General features: G+C 37.0%; 1 protein-coding gene across 2 annotated transcripts in view; it reads left to right on the forward strand.

Annotated features, from left to right (window-relative positions):
- The first annotated feature begins 518 nt into the window (after nucleotides 1–518).
- The window catches only part of SUCO (SUN domain containing ossification factor), a 59,872-nt gene continuing 36,605 nt past the window's right edge, over nucleotides 519–23,785 (forward strand). For both annotated transcript variants that reach the window (XM_033092760.1, XM_033092759.1), the window contains exons 1-7: nucleotides 519–722; nucleotides 16,305–16,413; nucleotides 18,074–18,184; nucleotides 20,260–20,414; nucleotides 21,839–21,976; nucleotides 22,200–22,350; nucleotides 23,428–23,551. In XM_033092760.1, coding sequence (XP_032948651.1) covers nucleotides 661–722; nucleotides 16,305–16,413; nucleotides 18,074–18,184; nucleotides 20,260–20,414; nucleotides 21,839–21,976; nucleotides 22,200–22,350; nucleotides 23,428–23,551 — 850 coding nt within the window. In that variant the 5' untranslated portion in view covers nucleotides 519–660. The remainder of the gene's footprint in view (nucleotides 723–16,304; nucleotides 16,414–18,073; nucleotides 18,185–20,259; nucleotides 20,415–21,838; nucleotides 21,977–22,199; nucleotides 22,351–23,427; nucleotides 23,552–23,785) is intronic.

Raw genomic sequence — 23,785 nt, forward strand, 5'->3', positions numbered from 1 at the left:
TAGGAGGGTTCCTGAAAGCAAACTACAACTCCCAAGGGGCCTTGGGCGCGCTCGGCGCGTCCCGGGCGAGGGGGCGGGCCGTTGTAAGGAAGGAGGCAGAACATCCCCGGGCTCCTCTCCGACTTCCTGAACGTGGGCCACTGACTGGGCGGGACTTGAGGAGGGCGGGCCGGAGACGTCAGAGGAGGCGTGGCCCGCGCGGGGGTTGGTGGGGGTGTGAGCGCCGCGGGACGTGGGTGACGCGGCTCCTTCCAGCTCAGCTGTGTGTGAGGTGTCGCGGCCCCGTCGGCGATTGGCTGTTGGGAGGCGAGTACGCGGCGCCCGTTGGTCGCCGGAGGCACGGAGCGAGAGCCGGGACGGGCGGGGGGGACATGGGGCGGCAGTGGCGGCAGCGGCGGCTGGAGGAGGCGGGCGCGGACGAGCCGGCGGCCGCGGGAGTCCCCGGAGTCCTGTGAAGCGCCCCTGTCGGCGCCGCCGCGGGCCCCTTGGAGAGGGCAGCCGGCACGCGAGCCCCTGAGGAGCCGCTTCCCCGGCGCCGCAGCCTGTAGGACTCTCGCTCCCATCCTCGCGCTCCGGCGCCGGCTCCTCCATCTTGGCCTGGGCAGTGGCGGCTGCCGGGAGGATGTGCCGCCTTCTGGCCGGGGGAAGAAGGAGGAGAAGATGAAGAAGTACCGGCGGGCCTTGGCCCTGGTCTCCTGCCTCTTTCTGTGCTCCCTGGTCTGGTGAGTGGCTCGACCGCGCGGGATTTTCCCGGGAGGGGAGGGCCGGGGAGGGGAGCAGCCCGGGTCACACCCCCAGATCATGTCGACTTTTAGGGTGAGTGTCTGCCAGGTCCCTAGGAAGCGACACCCCGAGTCCTTAGCGACTCTGCCGCGGACCGGCCCGGCAGCGGTCTGCGCGGAGATTTTCAAGGTGTGCCTGGGAATTGACAGAGACGAAGGGGGACAGAGGGGTGCCTGGGTGGAAGGGACCCCCGGAGCGCCTTTGTACTCCGTTCCCCTGCCCCTTGGGGACGGTGCGGTGTTTGGGGGTGTTCGGGGGTGCTCGGTATGTCGCCCGGGTTCACGGCCCGCCGGCCCCTGGCTGTCGCCGTGCGGTAAGGTCACAAAGCGTGTCGGACGTGAGACGTCCCCGACGTGCGATTTTAAAAACGCGAGTTGTCCGGAGGCGGGGAGAGGAACGTACACGCGGTGGTTCTGGCCGTTGCTCGGAGCCTTTGGCCTGCAGTGCACTGGGGGCTGCCGTTCCTGGGAACTTTGGGGGGCGTCACGAAGCACTTGCAAAGGGATAGGTGATGGGAAGCCGTGGGTTCCGAAGAAAGTGTCTCAGGTGGAATGTGCACCGTGCTTGGTGGCGGTGTCGCTTGGGGAATGTCCCTTCGTCATGGGAGGATAAGTCCTGTGTGTGAAAGGCGAGGACCGTGCTTCGTCTCGAAAGTTTATGGAGTTTCAGTGAATCCCCGACACATTTGGATGTTTTGGGGGAAGCAAAGAGAGCTTGTCAAAGGACTGCTGTCACTGTACTTGGAAAAGTCCTTCTTCCCCTCTCCTAGGGACTTTCTTCAGGGATGTGTGACATTTGCTGACTTAAAAGGTGCTTCTCCACCTTTATTAAAATCCAGGTGAACTGAGTTTCTTGTTTAGCTTATTTCTGCAAAACACCAACAGTATTTTTTTTTTATGGGTAACTAATGGATTCCGAAGACACTGAAGTTGTAGAGTTGTGGCACCGGGTTGAGGGGTTTTGATTGGAAGGTTGGTAGAAGTTTAGAGAACAAGAAATTTGGCCTCTTGCCTTTCGTTCTAAACCTTTTTAATAAGACCAATGTCATCCCCTCCTTCTACTTTTTCGTATCATGTTGGGTACCAAGAAGTGCATGTAGGAGATGAGTCCACTTAGCCCATTTTAAATTTAAATTTGTAGAGGAGATACCAAAACTTTGTATTCATATCTGCCTCTTTCTGGGGGCTGCTTAGTTGTTTGTAGATTATGTAGCTTTTCTTTCCTCTTTCTCCTTGAGTTTGCCCATCTTTAGTCCATATTATTCTTCGTCAGCCATTCCTGAAATAGCTGATAGGGCTGAGAGGCTACATTTTTCATTCAAATTTAAAGTGCACCGGTACCTCTGTTTTCTTTCTTTCTTTCTTTCTTTTCTTTTTTGATTATATTTGACATTGTGTAAACTTAAGGTGTACAACATGTAGATTTGATACATTTATAAATTGTAATATGATTGCCATTGTAGCATAGTTAGCACCTCTTTCATGTCACCTCATTTTTTGTGTGTGTGGTGAGAATAAAGATCTAATGCACTAAATTGTGCATTAGAGCTCTGGGACTTATTTATCTACTAGTTGCAAGTTTGTACCTCTAAACATGATTTAAAACATGATTTTAAAACAATTAATTGGACGGTGGAGATGAAGTATTACAATGTGGTTCTTAAAATCATTTGTGGATTTAAATTAACCATGCTTCTGTTACTTTGTGTAATTTCTCAGTATCTTTTGCTTCAGCTAACCTCAATATGGTTTCTCAACTTTACTAAATAGCAATAGTGAGAAGATTATGACCTGTTAGGGGGAAAATGTCAGCCCGCCTACTATTGCAAATACTACTCATAAAGTTTCGTCAAGTTTTCTGACTCCCACAGTGAAAAATGGATATTGAGGGTTTAAATAAAAAGTGAAAAGTTTAAGAAATGTTAGCTTAAAAATCATTTGGGTATTTCGAGATTTGTTCGGACTGCTAAATTTAGAGACATTTTAATTATTTAGTGAAGCCATTAAAAGGCATTAAATTAGGATATTTAGGTTTGAGATTTTTTTTGGAAAGGTGATGAGACTGGGGAAGAGGATTGGTGCATGGTAGTGACTGGCAAAGTGTGTGTTGTGTCTTTTGAGGCTCTTCTTCCTTGGGAAATTAAAATATTGAAATTATAGCACAGACTCAGCCTGGAGGTCTTACTTTTGCTACAGCCTGGCCGAGTGTTATTTCCCAACATTTCCATTCCCCTTTAGCCAATACAGGTACGTAAAGCCATTGTAGAGTTAGACAAAAGTTTTTCAGAAGAGTTAGTAAGCTCCTCTTAGTAGCCGTTTTTTATCGTCTTTGTCATTCATAAGTTGTCCCAAAACTACAAAACTACAATACTCTAGTTTCTAATGTTCTGTCCCTCATCCTACCAATATTACCAAGTTTTGTGATGACCTTATTTATCCTGTCACACCTTTAGAGATCTTGAATGTTTCCCCTCTTCTTTGTCTTTCCAGTCTAGAATCCTAACCTTAGATTACTTTCACAGAAAACAGTCCTATCCATCTTACTATTCATTCCAGTTGCTATATTTTACTTTTGCATACTTTTTGTAATTCTTTATCAAGTAGTACAGAGTATTTTAGGTGTAAATGTACTATAGCTGTAGCACAGAATAACGTGTTTCCCCGAAAATAAGACCTAACTGGAAAATAAGCCCTAGCATGATTTTTCAGGATGACATCCCCTAAACATAAGCCCTGATGCGTCTTTTGGAACAAAAATTAATATAAGACCTGGTCTTATTTTCAGGGAAACATAGTAATATGATAGCTGATATTTATTGTCAACTATCTCTGTGTCAGTCTGGGTTGTATACTTTACACATTTTAGCACCTTTAATCTTCACAACAACCCTACGGCAGAAGTATTATTTTAACCTCATTTTGCATTTTGTAGTTAAGGATGTAGAGAAGTAGCTTGGCTAAGGTTAAACAACTATTAAGTTTTGGAGCTTGGATGTGAATAAGGCAGCCTGATCTGCAGCAGAGGATGGATGCTTTGGGGTCCTTTGGCATTAGGTCTGAAGGCCCATATGTGGTGGCTCCACCTCTGACTAGGTGTGCTTCCTTGGACATGTTATGTCATTTCTTTGAATCTTAATTATTACGTCCTAAAAGTGGGAAGACTGATTCATTCACACCTCACAGGGTTCTTAGGAGGATGGAATGAGATGACACATCAGACAGATCTTTGTAAAACAGCAAGCGTATGTATGTTATCTACATATTTCATCATAAAATCATTCAACAAAGATTTTTTTTTCTCATGCATATTATGTACCAGATGTTATGGGCATTGAAAACCTGAAAATACGGTGACCAACTTCTAGTTTTCGCACTGAGATCCCACGTCCCCAGAATCCCATGTATTAGTTTCCTAATGCAGCAGTGACGAGTTACCAAAAATGTAATGGCTTAAAACAGCACACACTTATTATTTTATAGTTCTGGGAGTCAGAAGTCCAAAATTAGTCTTAACTGGGCTAAAGTCAAGGTGTCGGCAGGACTGGTTCCTTCTTGCTGCTCTGAGGGGAAGACTCTGCTTCTTGACTTTTTCAGCCTCCAGGGGCTGCCTTTGTTCTGTGGGTCCTTCCTCACATCATCTCACTTCAGTCCTCATATCTGCTACTGACTCAGGTCCTCCTGCTTCCTTTTCCCAGGACTCCTGAGATTGTTATACGGTGAGCCTACCTAGACAATCAGGATTGTCTCTCCATCTCAAAATCCTTAATTTAATCACATCTGCAAAGACCTTTTAACGATGTAAAGGAACATATTCAGAGATTAGGACTCGACATCTTTGGGGGGCCATTGTGCAGCCTAATATAGCCCCCTCAGTCCTGGCAAACTGGGAAGATTGATGTCACTAGAAAGAGGAAAAAGATTTGGTCTGTGCCTTAAGCAGTGGATTCAGAATTTTTTGAGTGTGCCCGCCAATCAGTAAAACCTTCTGCATGTACCTTTAATACTTAATTGTGTATAAGTTACATACACGTGCCAATATGATATTAGTATACATAATAAATTACACCATTGAGACGTTTAAGAAAGATGAGAAAGAAAACAAGCAATCTTAACACTTTCTGTTAACTACCTTTTTGCTCTCATCAAAAAAATAGTAATTTTTGGTGAGAGACTGACTAGATTATATTACATCACTGTGTGGATAAAGAATTGCTTGTAGTGGTTACGAATCTTAGCCCTGCCATTTTCTTGTTGGCTTGTGCAAGATTCTGGTGGATAAAACAAAGTCGCTGCTCTCATGGAGCCTACTGTGGTTAAGAGAATACATTCTAGGGTCTAAAATTATCAATCTGAAATAAATTTTAAAGAGAAGAAAAGTTAAATTTTTGAAACTGGGGCAATTGGGAGAATTGGAAGTTCAGAAAGAAATGGAAAAGTTGTAAAGGATTTGCAGGGAGAAGGAGCTGTTCAGGTGAGTGGAATACCCAAATGGAGACATTATATAGGCACTTAAAAATCTAGACTTCAGTGCAGACAAGATTTGGGCTGGAGTTGCCCTCATACACGGGATCATTTTTGAAACAGAATGTTTGACTGAACAGGGAGCTTGTGCATATACTTAGAATAAAGAAAGGTGCCACGCAAAGTAGATAGAGCTCAGAAGTGAAGGAGGAAACTGGTTTGAAGTGAAAGATGGCAAGAGGTTTAAAGAGGTAATTTGAATGGTCAGTGATACAAAGTGTCTCAGATAAGGCTGAAAAGCTAAAAACTGAGAAAAGGGCTTTGTTTTCAAAAGGGGGGAAGTGATTGATAAGCTTTTGGGAGTGGAAATAGGAGGTATTTTCCAGAGCTGGTCGGTGTGAGTTCTCACACATTTGTTTGCAGCCAGAACAGATAGAAGAGGATGTGTGCTTCAACCCATTCTGCATAGTGCCACGAGATTTATCTTACTAGTAAACACACAACTTTGGTTCTGTCGGTCCCTTGCTAAAACATCTTTCAGAGGCTCCCTTTTTGCCTGAAGGGTAAAAGTTTAAACCCTCATGTTAAAGGCCTAAAGTCTGGCCCAAACCTACTTTTGTAGCTTTTTTTTCTTTTCCATTGTTCCTTAGGTAGGCTTCCTGTTGTAGCATGGTTAACGGTTAGCCAAGTAGTTATTTATTTGGGGACTATCTTTGTAGTTTCAAATTGGAAATTAAAGTAGCAAAGGTATTGTGACTTGAGTTTTATAGGCTAAGTACACCTTATGCAATTTCTTAAACTATATCATCACCAAGTAAGTTTAGTATATGATTAATTCCAGCAGTGTTGAGGACAAATTGTATTGGCTGAATTCTAATGGTATATTAAGATGTTAAAACAGAACATTCCACATTGTTTATTAAGTGCTTCCCCATGTTGGATCTATGAACTTACGAGTATAGGCCAATTTAGTGAAACAGTCCTCTACTAGATTTTGATATGTGGAATATTTAAGCTAAGAGAACCCAAGATCGATCCTACGTCAAAGTGAAGATTAAAGATCAGAACTTCAGAAATCTAAAGGTTTGATTAGAAGCCAACACTAGGATATAGAGTTTTCTCCAGCTAAGCTCTCCAGTTCCATGTGATTTCGCTGGGATTACTGAGGCAACCAGATAGAAGACAAACTGGGAGGAGAAAAGGTGCACAGTGTGACCTCTTCCTACCAGCAGATAGACCTAGCAGAATAGAAGCAACATTAAGAGAGCCCCCAAGCTGATAATAGATTAAGAAGACTATCTGTCTTTTAATACATTGTGATAGAAAGAAAGCAGGGTGCTTATTGAGCAAAGGCATTGGAGGCCCAGTGATCTTTTGGTCTGGTTTTATTACCAGCTTTTGACCAAAGTCGCTTCCATATTATTTACCCACTTCCCACAAGTCTCTCAGTACTTCATAGAATTTCTGTTAATTTTTTTTCAAGTTTTCAGGCAATAATGTTTTTGAAAAGAAAAGAAAACAAAAAACCCCATAATTTTCACTGTACTTTCCCACCTCGGTGTTTCATGTAGTTATCTTTCCTGGAACGCCTTGTTTTGGAGGGGGGACGTGGGCAGGGCTTTACTTAACTTACTGCCCTAATTCAGTGACTGGCGCTGTGTTTCTGTACTGGGGATTAGATTTGTACTTAGGTTAAGAAGCAATTCTTCATTGCCCAGTTCAGTTCTTTCTTTTACCACGAAGTCTCTGATTACTGGACTGTCTCTTTTCTAAGATGTTGTCAAAAGCTGTTCCAATCCAGTGAAAGGAAGAGCTCAGTAGATCACTGAGGACAGGGCATACGTTCTCTGGCCTAAATGTGCTCAGTGTTGTGTGAGAAACAGAAATAGAAATGGTTCATTTTAGTTCAGGGTTGTAGTAAGTGCTCAGATAGAGATACGCCGAGGGCTGTGGGAATTTAGAGGAGGGTCACCAAACCCCAGCTTGTGGAAACAAGGGAAGTCTCCGAGTTCTAATTAGTTCGTTCCTGCCCCCAGAAAAAGAGTGATAAGAATTTAGTCAGGTTTTCGATGGTGGGGAGTGGAAGCAGAGGCAGGACGTTGAAAGAGGGAACAGTGAGCCAGAGACTTGGAAGAGGGAGACAGCATGATATGTGTTCAAGGAACACACAAGTAATTCTGTACACCGAGGCATAAAGTGGGAGGCAGGAAGTGGCAGGGATTACAAAGCTGAAGACGTAGGCAATAGAAGAATTTTACAGATTTTTAGCTATCATTCAGGGAAGCTTGAATTTTGTCATGTGGAGTATGTAAAAGGTCTTAAGTGGGGGAATGGTATCCTGATAATTTAGTATTAGGTTTTTGGCAATGGTGTGAAAGATTGAATTGCAGGGGGTAGCAAGCTAGGAAGTAGGGGTTGCTCTAGGTAAGAGAAAAGAGATAAGGGCTTGAGCTAAGGTAATCATAACAGGCATGGAGAAATGGATTGCATAAATTTGTCGCGAAATAAACTGGAGATGGTGGACGAGGGGGAAGGAAAAGGAGCAAGTCCATGCCCTGGCCAGCACACTGCAAAGCTTCATCTTTATCACGTGTTGTTGCTATCTAAATCATGCATAAACGTTGCTTCTCCTTCGTGATAATTCTTATATGTTTATGTTACGCTCTGACAGCCTTGGCTAATATCATCAGTTCTTGGGTGAATGGGTCAGTCTTTTCTCACCTTTTCCTTCATCTGTTGGTCCGAGAATATTAAATATGAAATACAGCAATACAGCAAGATCGTAGGTTTTGGACATAGCTGGTTCTAGGTTTGCAGTCACAAGTTGAGTGGGCAAGTGTCCTTCTGAACTTTAGTTTGTGTATTTGTAAAAGTTGGATTAATACTTTAAAGGTGTTGGCAAATTAAAAAAAAATGCCTGTTTTCTCTTCTAGAGACATCAGATGCTTAGGCTTGGGTTGTTCATACTTAGTTGATGCCCATTCTGCATGGGTATCCTTTTTTGCTCCACTTTATATCATTACTGTTTTATCTTCTATCTTCAGTTTCACTCCTAGGTACCCCCGTTTTAGGCATTTACCTTAGAATGTATTTGATGCGTTTTTCCAGTCAATATTTGTGTATTTATTTAGAGGTGTTGTTTTCCAAAATATTTTTTGTGTTTTAACATTTACATAAATGGTATAATGCTGTTAATCTCATTCTTTTTCCCACTTTTTTCCACTTACCACTTTTTTTTTACTTGCTTTCGTTGCTAAGATCATTATTAAAATGAATTCTGGCAGTTAGTGATGTTGTGGATGGCTTCAGGAAGGCCTGACGTCATCCACTCCTTCAGTAGGTATTGATTGAGCGCTTTGTGTGTAGGCTGCTTTTAAAGAGACTTTGGGCCAACAAATGCGTTGGGAGTATTCTGTTCCAGTTGCCTGTCTTTTGCCTCCCAGTACTATCGTCTAATTAGAGTGGTTTTGCAGTAAATTTAATGATCTGGCAAGGTGAACCACATGCCTTTGCTTATTTGGTTAATGTAGTTATTCTTGGACCACTTTTTTCTATATCATATTAATATTTAGAACAATAGGATCCTTCAGGTATTTGACAGGAGTTATATTTGAGTGATGAATTACTTTGGAGAGAATTACTGTCTTTACATTGCTGTCACCAGCATTCCATCTGTGAACATACTAGGTCTTCATTTACTTATCTCTTCATTTTATGATCGTTACTGGAGTTATAAATCCTTGTGTATTATTTAGATTAATTTCTAAATTATTATAATTTTTTATTGCTAGTGGTCTATTTTCTATTTGTTATTACTGGGGAGGAAAATATTGACTTTTGTTTCTTAATGTTTTTAAATTGAGATAATTTACATACAATGAAGTGCACATGTGTTAACTACATATAGTTGGATTAGTTTTGACAAATGTGTACATCTAATTAACCCACACTCCATCAACCTGTAGAACGTTTCCATCACCCCAGAATGTTCTCTCGTGTCCCTTTCTAGTAAATCCCCCAAAACACAACCAGTGATTTGATGTGTAACATGATTAGTTTTGCTAATTCTGGAACTTCATATAAATGGAATAATTATGCAGTGTTCATTCTTGCGCTTGGGTTCTTTCACTCAGGGTAATGTTTCCAAGATTCATTCATGTTGTTTCATTCATCAGTAATTTGTTCCTTTTTGTTGAAAGTAGTAAGTACATTGTATGAATATACCATAGTCAGTTTATTCTCCTGTTGTTGGACATCAGGGCTGCTTCCAGCTTTTGCCTATTAAGGAGTAAAAGCTACTGGGGATATTTTTGTACACGGCTTTTTGTGGACTTAGTTTTCATTTTTTTTGAGAAGTACCTAGCAGTGGAATTGCAAGTGCTGAAACAGATGGATATTATATGCTCCTTCTGGATGTATGACCCGGAAAAAGACACAGCATCGCCAGGAATACATAACCTGGATCTGGTCATGATGAAACATCAGATAAATCTCAACTAACGATCACACTATTTATTATAAAAATAAAAGGACTGTGTTCTTCAAAAATGTCAGTGCCACATAAGATAAAGGCCAAGAACTCTTTCAAGTTAAAGGTGGCTGAACACTGCTGGGCAAAATCTTAGACTCAATTCAGTACTTGGGGTGGGGGAGTGGGGATGCTATAGGCCATTACTGGGTTAATTGACAGAATTGCGCATGAACGATAAAGGATTGTGTCAGTGTAACGTTCACTGCAGTTGGTAACTAACTGTAGTGTGGTTATGTAAGAGAATAGCCTCATTCTGTGGAAATAGACATTATGATGGTCAGAGATAAATTACATGGCAAAGGGGAGACAGGGAGGCTGAGCGAGTGGGTGGGTATGCAGTGAGCGTATGGCAAGTGATGGAACAAATGGGTAAAATGTTAACAATAGGTTGATATGGTAAAATGTGAATGTACTATACTGGCAGTTCTTCTAAAAGTTTGAAATTATTTCGAAATAAAAAGTGGAAAAGAAAAAACTGGGTTGGGATTTCCCCCTTCTCTGTGTGAGGAATTGATGAATCCACTCAAACTTCTTTATTATTAGCTTATTCCAATTTTGTATACTTTATGCCAATTTTGTTACTTTCCTAGAAATACCCATTTTTCCTAAGTTTTAAAGTGCATTGATACATACATATATACGTATATGTATATATACATATATATACACACACACACATATGTATATAAATTTATAGTTTGTAATGTTTTGTAATTAAAAATCTGTTTTATCTGGGGTTATTTCATGTGTTTATATCATATTTTGTTAATTTGCATCACCAGCTCTCCTTAATTGGTTTTCCCAGAGGTTTGCCTTTTTAATATTTTTTCCAAAGAACCAGCTTTTGGTTTCCTTCATCTTTGCCTTTTGTTTGTTTTCTCTTTCAGTGATTTCTGCCCTATATCCTTCCTTTTTTCTTTGGATTTATACTGTGTCTTTTATCTTTTTGAGTTAAAAGATTAATTCTTTTGTTTACAGCGTTTGTCTTCAATTGTGTTCAAAAGCATACTTTTTCTCCTGTGTTTTATCTCTATCCCCACAATTTTGACCTCTAGTCTTCCGGTATATTTCATAATATGTCTTATTGTTTCCTCTTTAACTGAAAAGATTATTCTGCTGCATAATTTTTGTTTCCAAGATTAGGATGTTCTTAGCTATCTTTTTTTTTTTCAAATTTTGTTGCAATGTAGTTAGTATAGTTTATTAGATTTTGAGTTTTTGGAATTTGAAGATTTAGTGTGTGGTCAGTATTTGGGAAATATTCCATGTGTGCTTGAAAAGAATGTTTAATTTGTATTTGTTATAGAGTTCTGTATATTTGATCAAGCTTGTTTCTTATATATAAATTTCATGTTTCCTTAGCTTTTATCCATCTGTTTTGTAAGAGGTAATTTAAAATAGGCAGCCATAATTTTTGATTATTTTCTTTCCACCTTTAAGCTTTGTCAGTAGTTGTTTTACATATTTTGAAGTGATTTTATTAGGTGCATATATATTTATAATCATTATATCTTTTTACTAGTAGATAATTTCTGTCTTAGTGACAATGTTTTTCAGTTAAACTCAATTTTGTTTATTTAATTAAAATTGCTGCTTTGTTTTTTTGTTTTGTTATATCTTTTGGTAAATTTTTAATAAGTTGAAAATTATACCTAACATTTTCTAACAAGGCTCTGTATGTAACATAATATCTGGTACCTATTAGGTAGTCTTGAGTGCTTTATGTAGTTTCTTGTATATAATTCAGAGGGAAACAACTTTAACTCATTTGAAAGTTTGACAGACTACAATGTAGTTTTGCCTCCAACCCCACAATTACTAGACTTGGTTCATTTGCATATTAGCATATTCTTTGTTATATATTAATGTGTCCCAGGTTTATTATTGCATTGTTTCGTTAGATTTATTTGATAAGATTATAAAATGCAATTGTTAAAGATAGCCAGTGCAATATTTTTCTGCTTGACAGATGTAAAATGCTACCGTTCTAAGGCCATTGGTATCATTGAAACATGGTGTTTCCTCAGTTATTTCAGATTAAAGAATGCTTTCTCCCTTCTTAATGAAGTCTTTCTTGGCACTCAACTTAATTTAGTTGCTATATCCTCTAGAAAAATTTTCCTGAGTCCTTCTCTTGTTCCCTTTGGTAGGAACTGATTGATACCTCTTCTACCCTAACGCTTAAACCTTAACCATGGTCTCATACCCTTTAAAACGTCAGGTGCCTGGCCATATTAGACTCTAGGTTGCCACTATAAGACAAACTTCAGTCACTACACATTCAAGTTGAAAACTTTGCTTCAAGAAAAAAATAATAATATAAAATGAAAGCAATCGGGTTTAGGAAAAGATTCAAATCCCTAAAGTATGCCCTTTGAACCTAGGCATACATTTTATTCAGTGTCATTTGGATGCAGGCTTTCATTCCTTCTGTACCTGTAGGGTTTTTTGTTTGTTTTAAATCTAGAAACCATTAGGACCATATATGAGAGAGGTTTTGTAGAAATTAATAAGCAAATAAATATTTCTCATTAAAATAGATGATTACATATGTGATCTATTAATATACATTAAGCATATGTCTTGCAGAGTGTTTTTAAACTAAGACATTCTATAGTTTCACTTATAAATACTTCAGTAAAAGTGAACACATTTTTGAAGGCATTTGTATGGAGGTATTTCCATGTGAAGGTTACCAACCTAACTAACAACGCACTGATTTAAATTCTTTAGTATAATTCTGTTCATGTCAAGGCCAGAACCCAGCATTTAACAACATAATCCAGTAAATTGCCCTAGAAACCATGTGCAAATAGAAGTCTCTAAAATATGTTTTTTCAATTATTCAATGTTGTAGAAATTATAGGATAGGGTAAAATTTGAGTGTCAAGGACATTTTATAATAGTTTTATATCTGATCAGCAGTGGGTAGAGAATGAAAGAATAAGGGAATAATTCAAAAGTAAAAGTTACCTTGAAGCAGTCTCTATCAGTTTGTTATTCTCACTGGACGATGTTCACAGACAAAAGCACCTATTTTTATTCCTTCTCTTAGAATCTAAAATATTTTTTCCCCTAAGCATTTTAATGCCTTATATTGTGTGTTTACTATATGCTGTCCAGATTTCTCATTGAATCCTCAAACATTCGCATGAAATAGGTAATATTATTTTGAAGAAAATAGGCACAGATAAATAAATATTTGTTTGATGAACCTACCCTAGATCGTACAGACTTGTGATTCTAGTCCTTATTCTTTGAACCATTGCTCTAGGCCAATTAACTGTCATGGTTGACGGTTGACTGTATATTCTAGTATCATCCACCTCTGCAGATCCTTGCCACACACCTGCATTGTTGTGACTCCGGAAGGAATGGGAAGATTTTCACTACTATATCCCTTTTATGAAGTTTTATCTTTTTTCCTCCATTAATTATGGGTAGCAAATTCAGCATCATTGGTCATGACTTGAAATCTGTTGCCTGTAGATTGTAGTAGCAATTGTAATTTTACACCATAATATAGTTGATGGGGTGGTAATTCATTTGCTTATATAATATTTGTTCTGAATCACTTCTTTAGAAAACAGTTAAATAAAAGAAGAATAGTGAAAGATAGCCATGCTCACTCTAGACATGTTCTTTCTTGGAATGCTAGTCCATCTTAAATTTCATTTTTTTTTTTTTTTGCTTTCCACCTCTCATCAGACCCTAATGATTATTTTCCATAGACCAGAGTTGTTGATGTTTAAAGGCCTTGAGGAAGTTATGTGACAATTTTGGCTCTTGGATGCATTTTTTAATATTATGTCATTCTGACTTTTTATCAGCTGAAATTTGACCTAATTATTTTTATTTTTGAAATTTGTTAACTGACTTGATGGTTGCTGCAAGCTTTTCTTCCTTTTTTGTTTATTTATTTAACAGGCCCACTTCACTTTATTGTTCTTGTATAAATTATGTGGTGGCCACAGCTGGAGCCTGGGTCCTCGGCACAGAAACTCCAGTGTGAGTCTTTACAAGATGATCTGGGAATTCCTGATAGGGAGACTTGGTGACTAGGGTCTCTTTCCAGAGTGGTATAATCACCAAAATTCCAATACCCACAGTTTTGGATATCAGAAACATTTTGCTGTCCCAAATGTATATTTACACACATGCAAATGCACCTGCAAACACACATGTACACATACAGACAGCTGAGAAACAATGCAAAAGTCTGTCAATAAAGGAATATTTAATGAGTAATGATATATGTCTATGAAGTTTTTGAATAGGCAATATATTCTTGCGGTTCAAAATTCAAGACACAGAATATTACCGAATGAAAGGTATCTTTCTATTTCCTTTGTCACCCAGTCATCCAGTTTTCCTTCCCAGAGGCAACCAAGGTGGTGCTTTTCTTTTTAGTTCTTTCAGAGACATTTATGCACATAAATACCTTCAGTACACATGTACACACATAGTAACATAACATATGTACATATTATTATGTACCTTGCTATTCTCCTTTTTTTTTTTAGTTTTAGTTTTTATCGGATAGCTCTAAAAGGTTTTTTGTTTATATGATTTTGCAAAGAGTCCATTCCCTTTTCCCATTTTCCCTTTCCAAGGGATTAATTTTATATTTATTTCTTTGTCTCTAAATTATTGCTTTAATGTTAGTTTTAGGTATTATTCTATTGCAGATGATCAGATTCTCTTAACTACGCGCTGGTAATAATATAGTTGTGTCATAATTTGAGTTAGATCAGTGTTCATTATTTTTATTATTATGACTATAAATGCTATTCACAGCTGAGCCATGTACTATTATAAAACATGATTATGTTTCCTTTTCTGTACTACTTTTCCTTTTTCCTAGAACTAATATTTGTCTTATTTTATTAAGGTTGCTTATTTTTCTATTTGATTACAAACTATCTGCCAGTTATGAAATCTGTACTCGAGATTTTCAAAGACCTATCAGGTGCTCTGTCAATTTCGTCCTCCTAAAGCAGGCTCTTCCAGAGCGGATAACCTCCCCCTTAGACGGGGTTGCCTTCTGTCCTTTGTGTCCAGCTGTCGTCCTGGGATTTCTCTTTCCAGTCGTCCTGAGGACACCCTTTCCCCCTCCCATCTGAGTACCGTGGTGGTGTAATTACTGTGGTTCCATTGACATCTGGTTGCCTCACATTAAAAGCTTCTTGACTGTTCTTACTGTTTATATGAACTTTTAGAGTCAGCCTATCTAATTAAAACATAGTCTCCTTTTTCACCTCTTCGGAATGTGGTTTTCCAATCTTCCATATAAATTAGCTTGAATTGTGTAAAATTGAGTTGTTTTTCAAGTTAAAAATTGCCTAATATTTGCAGTTTCAAACAGTTCTACTTAATAGTACTTGCTAAGTTTATGTTTAGTATTTTGTTGTTGCTATTGTAAATGCAGGCTTTTCTTCTGTTACATCTTATAACTGGTGGTGATGGTTTGAGTAGAGAGTCTATTGATTTTTTTCTTAATTTTATATCTAGGAATATAATTTTTGTGCCCAAGACTTCCTTTAGTAGGTGATTTCTTTTTAAGTTTTCCACCTATGTAAAGTCATTATCTGCAATTAATGATAATTTTACTGTCTCCTTTTCCATTTTTACACCTCCTTTGTCTTCTTTTATTGTGTAATAGTAGTGATAATGGATATTGTTGTCTTGTTTCAGATCTTATAAATAGGGGTATTTTTAGTTTTCTTCACTAAGTATTGGCTTTTAGGCATGTGTATTATGCTTATAATTTTCCCATGTTAAATATCTACTTATTTTATTGACTTGATGGATGTGTAAGTTTATCAGATGTCTCTCGGTGCTTATGGAGTTAATCATAAGATGTTTTTACTTAGCAAACTAAACGAATAGATTTTATTATATTAAACCACTTTTGAATATCAGAGCTGACCTCTACTTGATCATAACAGCAGTACGTTATTTCTTTGCTGTGTTCCTAGAGCCTTTTTTATTGTCTTCTTTAGAAGTTTTGTGTCTGATTTCACAAGTATTATTAACCTGTGGTATGCACGTGTGTGTGCTATTTCTGTTACTGTTGATGTCACTGTTATGTTCCCCATATAGAAATAACTGGAAGCTTACTTCTATACTTTGAAATAATTTAGGTAGTTTTAGAGTTATTTGTTCTTAACAGTTCGGTAGAATTTAGAATATCATTGGCATCTGGTGCTTTCTGAGGAGGTTGTTAGCTCTTTAACAACCTTCTCTGTTCCTTCTGTGATGATGATCAAATACTCCTCTTGTGAAGTCTTTCCTGTATTACTTGCATGAAATTCATAATGCCTGACTTGGAATGCTGATAACGGTCTATGTTTTTCTTAGGGCATTAAATAAAAACCCTTACATACGTTTGTCATCATTAAATTCTTAAGGGTGTTAGATAGGAACCATCTGTGTGTTTATTGCCTCAAATTCTAGCCCATAGCTTAACAACTTTTCCTTCTTCTTTTTTTTTTTTTTTTTTGTGTGTGGTGGTGGCGGATGTTTTACAGGCTCCCCAGTTGGCGTGTGTGTTGTAAAGAGAGTTCTTCAGCTTCATCATACTACTCTCATGACGACAGTTGCGCGCTAGAAAATGAAGATGTGCAATTCCAGAAAAAGGTACCTTAAATAAAGTTGACAACGTAATTTGTGTGTCAACTTTCTAAGACTGTCTCAAAACATTCAGAATAAAAGTTAATTTCAAAAATACTTTGACAACATTTGGTACAGATTTGTCAATTTCCTTGCTATAATCTGAGGAATTAATCAGGTAATTGTGAAATTAAACCACCTCTGAGATACTTATATATTCTTATTGCTTATATTTGGAATGTTATGACATCCTTAATCCTACAGTAGGGAGAAAAACAGCACTTATTCAGAGAACTGAAAACTAGTGGCTTGTTTTTTAATGCACTAAATTAGCACTAAAGTTAAAGGATTTCTAAAGAAACTCCAGTCTTATAAATTAAAAACGATTAGAAATAAGGATTACAGGGAGAGTCAGCAATCAGTGGATGTGTAGTTTTATATAACTGGGAGGGATGACTAGACAGAGTCCAAGAAACCTAATGGTCTCTAACTGATTTATTATTTTATCATTGTAAATGATAAAAGATGAGTATTGACTAGATTTGGCTTTCCCCCCTAAAAGTCAGTGTATTTATTTTAAAATACAGAAGGAATTTATACTGAGTATAAAACATTTATATTACAATTTCTTGTGAAAATGTGCAGACCATTCTCTTAGCTATAGATATACCGTTGTGTAGCAAGCAAATTAATATCTTTAGTTTCATTAAAATATCATATTATTAATAATATGCAAATTGACTTCCTCTTTTCCCCAATAATATTTCATGGACACCTTTTCCTATTGTTTTATTCTTCTGAATGGCTACATTTTTATTTCATTACATAGACATGTCGTAATTTATTAAACATCATTAAATTGTCTTTTTGCATTGTGTCTCAGCTGTGTGTGTGAATGTGTGTGTGTACATTTGTGTGTGTGTTTGTGTAAACACACATACTTACTGCTGGGGGGATTTTTGGCGTATTTATAGTGGATTATTTAAATTTTTGAGTTGTATAGAATATATTTCTGGGATGAAACATTTAAAATTTTGAAAACTGTTGCTGAATATCTCTCTAAAAAGAGTATAATTTTATGCTTTCACCCACAATCTATAAGACTTAGATCTGATTTCTTCTTCAATGAGAAATTTGAAGACTAAATGTTACAAGTAAACGAATTTAAGCAAAGCATTAAGGGGAAAAACATTTTTTCAATAAACATTTAGGTGCCTATTATGTGCTATACAGGCTTAGTTAAATAAAGATGAATGTGAACTTTCCTTTTATGAAACTTATAGTCTGGAAAATGCATTTAAAGGCATAAAGGTATCTGCAGTCCTATCTTAAAAGAAAGTGTCAGAAGAGAGATGACACAGTCATAAGTACATTCAGTTATCCGATCTTTACTGAAGTCTTACTGTGTGCCTAACACATAATGCTGGGTCGTAGGACTAGCGTGCTTATGAACAAATCAGATGAGGTTCTTGAACTCATTTAATGTGCTGCACTTCTAGTGTCGGGGCAAGGAAGGGAATGCAGGAAGATAGATAAGAAACATGTAAACCAATAAAAGTAATTAAGAGTCAAATGCATACAAGACAGTGTTTTTGTTGTTAAGTATAGAAAGAGATGGTCTTTAATATTGCTTCGGGACTGTTCTGTGCAACAGTTTTTATCATTCTTTTTCTTTGTTGCAATATAGGATGAAAGAGAGGAACCTGTCAGTACTGAGTTATCAGGAAAAGTGGGTTCAAACTTACCTGTTCCTCCAGAAGAACATAAATTAAAAGATGAAGGCATTGTGGAAGTACAAGTAAGCGACTTTGTTTTGATGTTTAATGATAAGCCTTTTCATACTACTTTATAAGATAGAAAACCTCTGTTTGGTCATCATCTTGGGTAGTGTTTTTTTTGTTTTTTTTTTAAAGTACCATACAACTGGCCTTAATACTATTTACCTGCTAAGTACCGCTTTTGAGAAAATGTACAATTACTGATTTAATAATAAATGAGACCATTTTCTTTGTAGTAAAAGTTAGCGTGTAAGTCCTCGTTTCTTCTTAGGTTTTATTTTGGCTTACTGTAATGCATGTTGTCTCTTCAGAGGACATTTTTCTTCTAACATAGCAAAAGAAAGTATTTGTAGTATGAATACATAAAGTATTTTGATATCAAAGTTTTATCACTTTGTGGAATACCAATGAATAAATAATAGGTTAAAATATGTTTTTCCCTTTTTCTCTCATATTACATCCTCACTATTATTTTCCATTTTGTACACCAGGCTTTATGACAGATATTAAAAACTAGATAGAATGTAAGCTGACCAGAATGCTGAGGCATCTGGAAGCCATTTCATTTCAGAAATGGCTGAAGGAACTGGTGAGATTTGAGCTGGAAGAAGGATTAAGGAAAACACAAATATTAACAGTCAAATTTCAGCTCAAAATGAAGGACAGTTCTCTTTTTTAAATTGCCAGAGCTAGTTTATACTTAATTGGGTTATCTAAGGTGATACAGTGAGTTTCATTTTGTTGGATTTGGAGGGCATTTGTCAAACTCCTGTGCCTAAGAGAAAAGTGATCTCTGTAACCCTTCTAATTATATGACTATCCTGAGCAGTCCTACCAGTGTTCATTTTCTAGAATTTTTCGTCATGGTATATATACTCTTGCTCAAATACTTTGAAGTGTTTATGGCATCTTGTAGACCCAGGTTGTTCAATATAGTGGGCACTAGCTACATGTGGCTTTTGAGCACTGGAAATGCGGCTAGTCCAAATTGAGATTTGCTATAATCATAAAATATATATCAGATTTTGGAGATTTTGTAAAAGAAAAAAAAAAGTAAATTTGTTTTGCATTGAATACATGTTGAAATGATAATACAATATTTGCTAACAATGTAATAGCCCTTTTTCTCAGTGTCTCTACCATATAATGCAAACTATTTGTGTTCCTTTGTGAATTTTTCATTCCACTGTAAATAATTCCCCCAAATGATCACATTTTGTATCCTTCTGACTCCATGTCTTGTGTTTTCTTTCTGCTCCCATACCCCCATCAGAGTCCTAGTTCTTCTGGTCCGTAATAGTCCGTAGTCTTTCTTTTCCCTGAACTGAGCGTGAGTACCTTGCATGTGATACTCATTTAGTGGGCCTCAGGTGTCCATTGTGTGCCAGGTACTTTGCTAGACACTGGAACATGAAGACCAAAGCAATAGAGTCCTTATTCAAGACGCTTATATAGAGTTGAAGGGGAGGAGGAGACGTAAATAAGGGCAGTTGCTGCTGTGATAAAAGTCTATACAGGAAACAGTGGAGGCCTCGAGGAAGGGACGGCTAATTCTGTTTAGGGCTGGTTGTGGGGGAGGATGCACTGATAGGGTTTTCAAATATGAGTAGCTATTAGGTGATTTCAGATTGTTTTGGGAGGGGCGAATGACCCAGAGCATCCAGGACTGAAGGAGCAGCAAGGTTCATGCATTGCTTTGCATGTTACTTGTATGTGTTGTTGTTTAGTAATACACCACTCGGGCAAGAACTAGGTATACTATTTTGTATATTACATCGGATTTCTCTGTTGCTGCTACATTGATCACAGTAAGAGGGAAATATTTGTAGGTCCTGGTACAAAATAAGAAAAAAGAAAGACAAACTCCTTTGCTCTGGTTTATGAAATGCCATGAAAAATGTGTAGACCTGTATTTTAATAGGAAATGTATTCCTTAGGGTGGTAATGTTGGAAGAATGTGGTTTTATAAAAGTTCTTTTTCAGCAAACATTCTTTATATTGTCACTTTGTAGAGATGTAACTTTTTATATAGTCCTGTTCAGCTAAAGAGATAATTTATTAATCTCAACATTTATTACAACTTTTTCTAAAACAGAATACGGAGTCAAAAAAGTTAAGTCCACCGGTGATTGAGACACTCTCTACAGTTGATCTACATGAAGATTCTTCCGGTGCAGTTGTGGGCAGTGAAAACATAGAAAATATTTCCAGCTCATCTACCTCAGAGATCATTCCAATCTCAAAGCTTGAGTAAGTCATTACAAAGAAAAAAAAATCTCATTAGATAATGGTAGAAAAAATTCTTTTTATAGGAAAGGGCATCTTGATACTCAAATTTGACGTTTAGGCTATGTAGTGGACCTAAGTTACAAGGCGTGTGTTTTGTGTGTTTATTATTTTTTAATCTAATTAATGATCTTACAATATGAGTATTTTGCTGCTTTACTCATTGAAGCTGATTAGTTAGTTCCCAGCAGTGAGGTTTTAGGGGTTTCAGAAACATTATATCTGTTTGAATAATCTTTCCTATAATTATAAAAAATTCAAATGTCATGTATTTCATTTTCATTATCATTGCAGCATTGCATTCATAATTATGTCTGTGTGAATAGCTACGTTTTTCAAACTTGATAATAAATACTCTGAATATTTAGGCTCAAGGTTTCCTTCATTTAGGAAACCTATTTTGTCTCCTGGCTCCTAGCAACACTACAAAGAACAAAATAAAAATTTCCTTCTCTTAATAATATTTTAAGCATTTCCTTTATCAATTGAGTTAATGTATATATAAAGTACAGAGGACAGCATCTGGCATACAGTAAGAATAGATTATCATCACTACTGTGTTTTTTTGTTTTGTTTTTTACCACAGGCACTTTTTAAATACTTATTCTCCTCAAGAATGTAAGGGCTGTACACAAGATGTTCTAGTTACCATGAAGGAGTTTGTCCTCGTGAGGGACAGAGGAACACACGACTGCTTAGTATTTAAAAGTTTTAGATATGAAATACTCATTCCAGAAAGAATTTAAGGCTAAATACTATTTTCCCACTATATTGAACCTTATTTTCCCATTATATTGAACCTTATAAAAAGTACATTATTTTCCCATTATATTGAACATGACTCTTTCATGAAATGGAAGTGATGTAGGGAAAAATAATAGGGTGTATATTTTTAAAATGAAATTGTAAAAAAGCACCTTAACTGTCGTGTAATAATAGATGATTTTTTGATACTATAGACAACAACTCTAACATGGTAGAAGTGAAACATTAGAGATGTGTTTAGCATAAATGTTAGGTTGGTGCAAAAGTAATTGCAGTCTAAAAGATTAAAAATAATTGCAAAAACTGCAGTTGCTTTTGGACCAACCTAATAATTTAAAAATCTTATTTTTTTGTAAGACCAAATATCAACCTAAAATATTTTGTTTTAAAATTTGGTAATTAGCTATTTAGAGTCCAAGGGCACTCACAGATTAAGCGTCGGCAGTTGACTTTACATGATTTAAAATAAGTGAATTCTTGAAAGCAGTCTGCAGAACTGTAAAGCATTCTTCTCTGGCTAAGATTATGTTTTGGAAATCACTAATGCCATGTTTAGCTTATGCTACAGTATGTCAATTAAATTACCAGCTTGTTTTTTTTTGTTTGTTTGTTTCTATTCTTAGTGAAATAGAAAATTCTGGTACTATTTCTATAGCCAAGCCACATGAGACTGAGCAGCCTGAAACTGATTGTGACGTTGGCGAGGCTCCTGACACACATGCTGCAGTTGACCAGCCTTCCTTTGTCCGTCCACATGAAAGGTGGGTGTGGGCAGCTGATAACCCTGTGTGCTTCTGGAGTAGCAGCAATATCACACTTGAGTGGACTTAGGTGTATGCTGGATTCCACTTTATCACTGAGAGAAAGCTGATCCCTTTGTGCTCCTTTCTTGCTTTACTTTGGACATGATAATTATAAGTTTAGATTGTATAAATTCGTTTTTCAGCTAAAATTTGTTTAAATATGTCTTTTGGTTTCAAATAGTCTTGTTGGCCAGCATATAGAAAATGTGTCATCTTCACATGGCAAAGGAAAGATAACAAAATCAGAATTTGAATCAAAAGTTTCAGCAAATGATCAAGGTGGCAGTGATCCAAAATCTGCATTGAATGCTTCAGATAATTTAAAAAATGAGGTAGGTATATAACTTGCACTCTCTTACTTCATTATACGATGCATTTTTCTTATTAGCTAATGTTGTAATTTGCTAACCGTATTTGCAATAAAGTCAGGGGTTAAGTAGTTAATGATGAACGTGGAACAGAAGTGAGTATATACTGGCCACAATACCAGGATGTCACCACTTGAGACCCTGAGAGCAAGTGGTGACATCCTGGCATTGTGGCCAGTATATACTGTTTATATGTAAAGTTGTTCTTAGTATGAACTCAATTAAATGGCTTTCTGCCACCGTCACCTCTTTGATATCATGTACATAAAGTCCTTATTTAAGCAGGATCTTAACTATATAGAGGAAGCTATGAGGATTGAATGTAAGTATTACAAGTTCAACTCAATAATACAAGGTTAAAGTTAGGCACTTCAACCAGAGTTATTTCAAAGGGACATTTTACCGTTCGTTATTTATGTCAAAATACAACTAGACCAGCTTATATTGAAGAGCATGATTCTTACAATAAAGACAGGGCTTATTCTGGTGTAGCAGTTTTATTTTCCTTTTTTCTTCTTAGTTCTGCTTTGACTTCAGATAGAAGCCAGTACAGAATTTCCTGAAGGAACTGTTGACAGAGAAGTCTAGGCTCCCTTCAGATAAGAAATAAGGATGTAAAAGATGAAGGCCATTCCATGAACTTAACAGAAACAAAATACATGGAATGAAAGAGTAGTTCAAAGTACTGAGTACTACGTCCACATTTATTTCTTTTTAATTTGAGTATTCTGTTCTCCACCTTCTCTTTCACATATTTTCAGTGAGTCTTTACTCAGAACTAACTAAACTTCATTCTGGAGGTTTCTACTGTATCTGTGATGCTTCTTATAAATATGGGAGTTGAACATTTCGTAGTCCAATATCTCGAAGGAACGAATTTTCCCAGTGAAACCAAGTCAATCATATGTTACAGTTCAGTTGTCAAATACCACAGCCATAAATAAAATTAGACAAACCATTACAAAAATGTCTTCTTTGGAACAATTTAAGTTCCAAAGAATACTCCTATGTTCTTTGAAAGTTGAAATCTGTTTATTTCAGAGTTCTGATTATACAAAACCAGAAGAAACTGACCCTACATCTGTAACAAGTCCCAAAGATCCAGAAGATATACCAACGTTCGATGAATGGAAGAAGAAAGTTATGGAAGTAGAAAAAGAAAAAAGTAAGAAAGCACCATGTTTCTTTTTTCTTTTTCTTTTTGTAAAGGGACTGGTTTAAATATGTTTTTCTTATTTTAATTAGTAAAATAAAATAAAACTGAAAACTTTTTTAAGGTGAAACTTAACCAGGATGCTGTTAATTACCCATATGTAGTTTACCTGTATGTAATTATATACAGTTTCAATCTTAAAATTCATTCTTGTAAATTATTAAATGAGGATAAAATAAGATAAAG

The sequence above is a fragment of the Rhinolophus ferrumequinum genome, chromosome 22 (assembly GCF_004115265.2).
Source record: "Rhinolophus ferrumequinum isolate MPI-CBG mRhiFer1 chromosome 22, mRhiFer1_v1.p, whole genome shotgun sequence".
NCBI lineage: Eukaryota > Metazoa > Chordata > Mammalia > Chiroptera > Rhinolophidae > Rhinolophus > Rhinolophus ferrumequinum.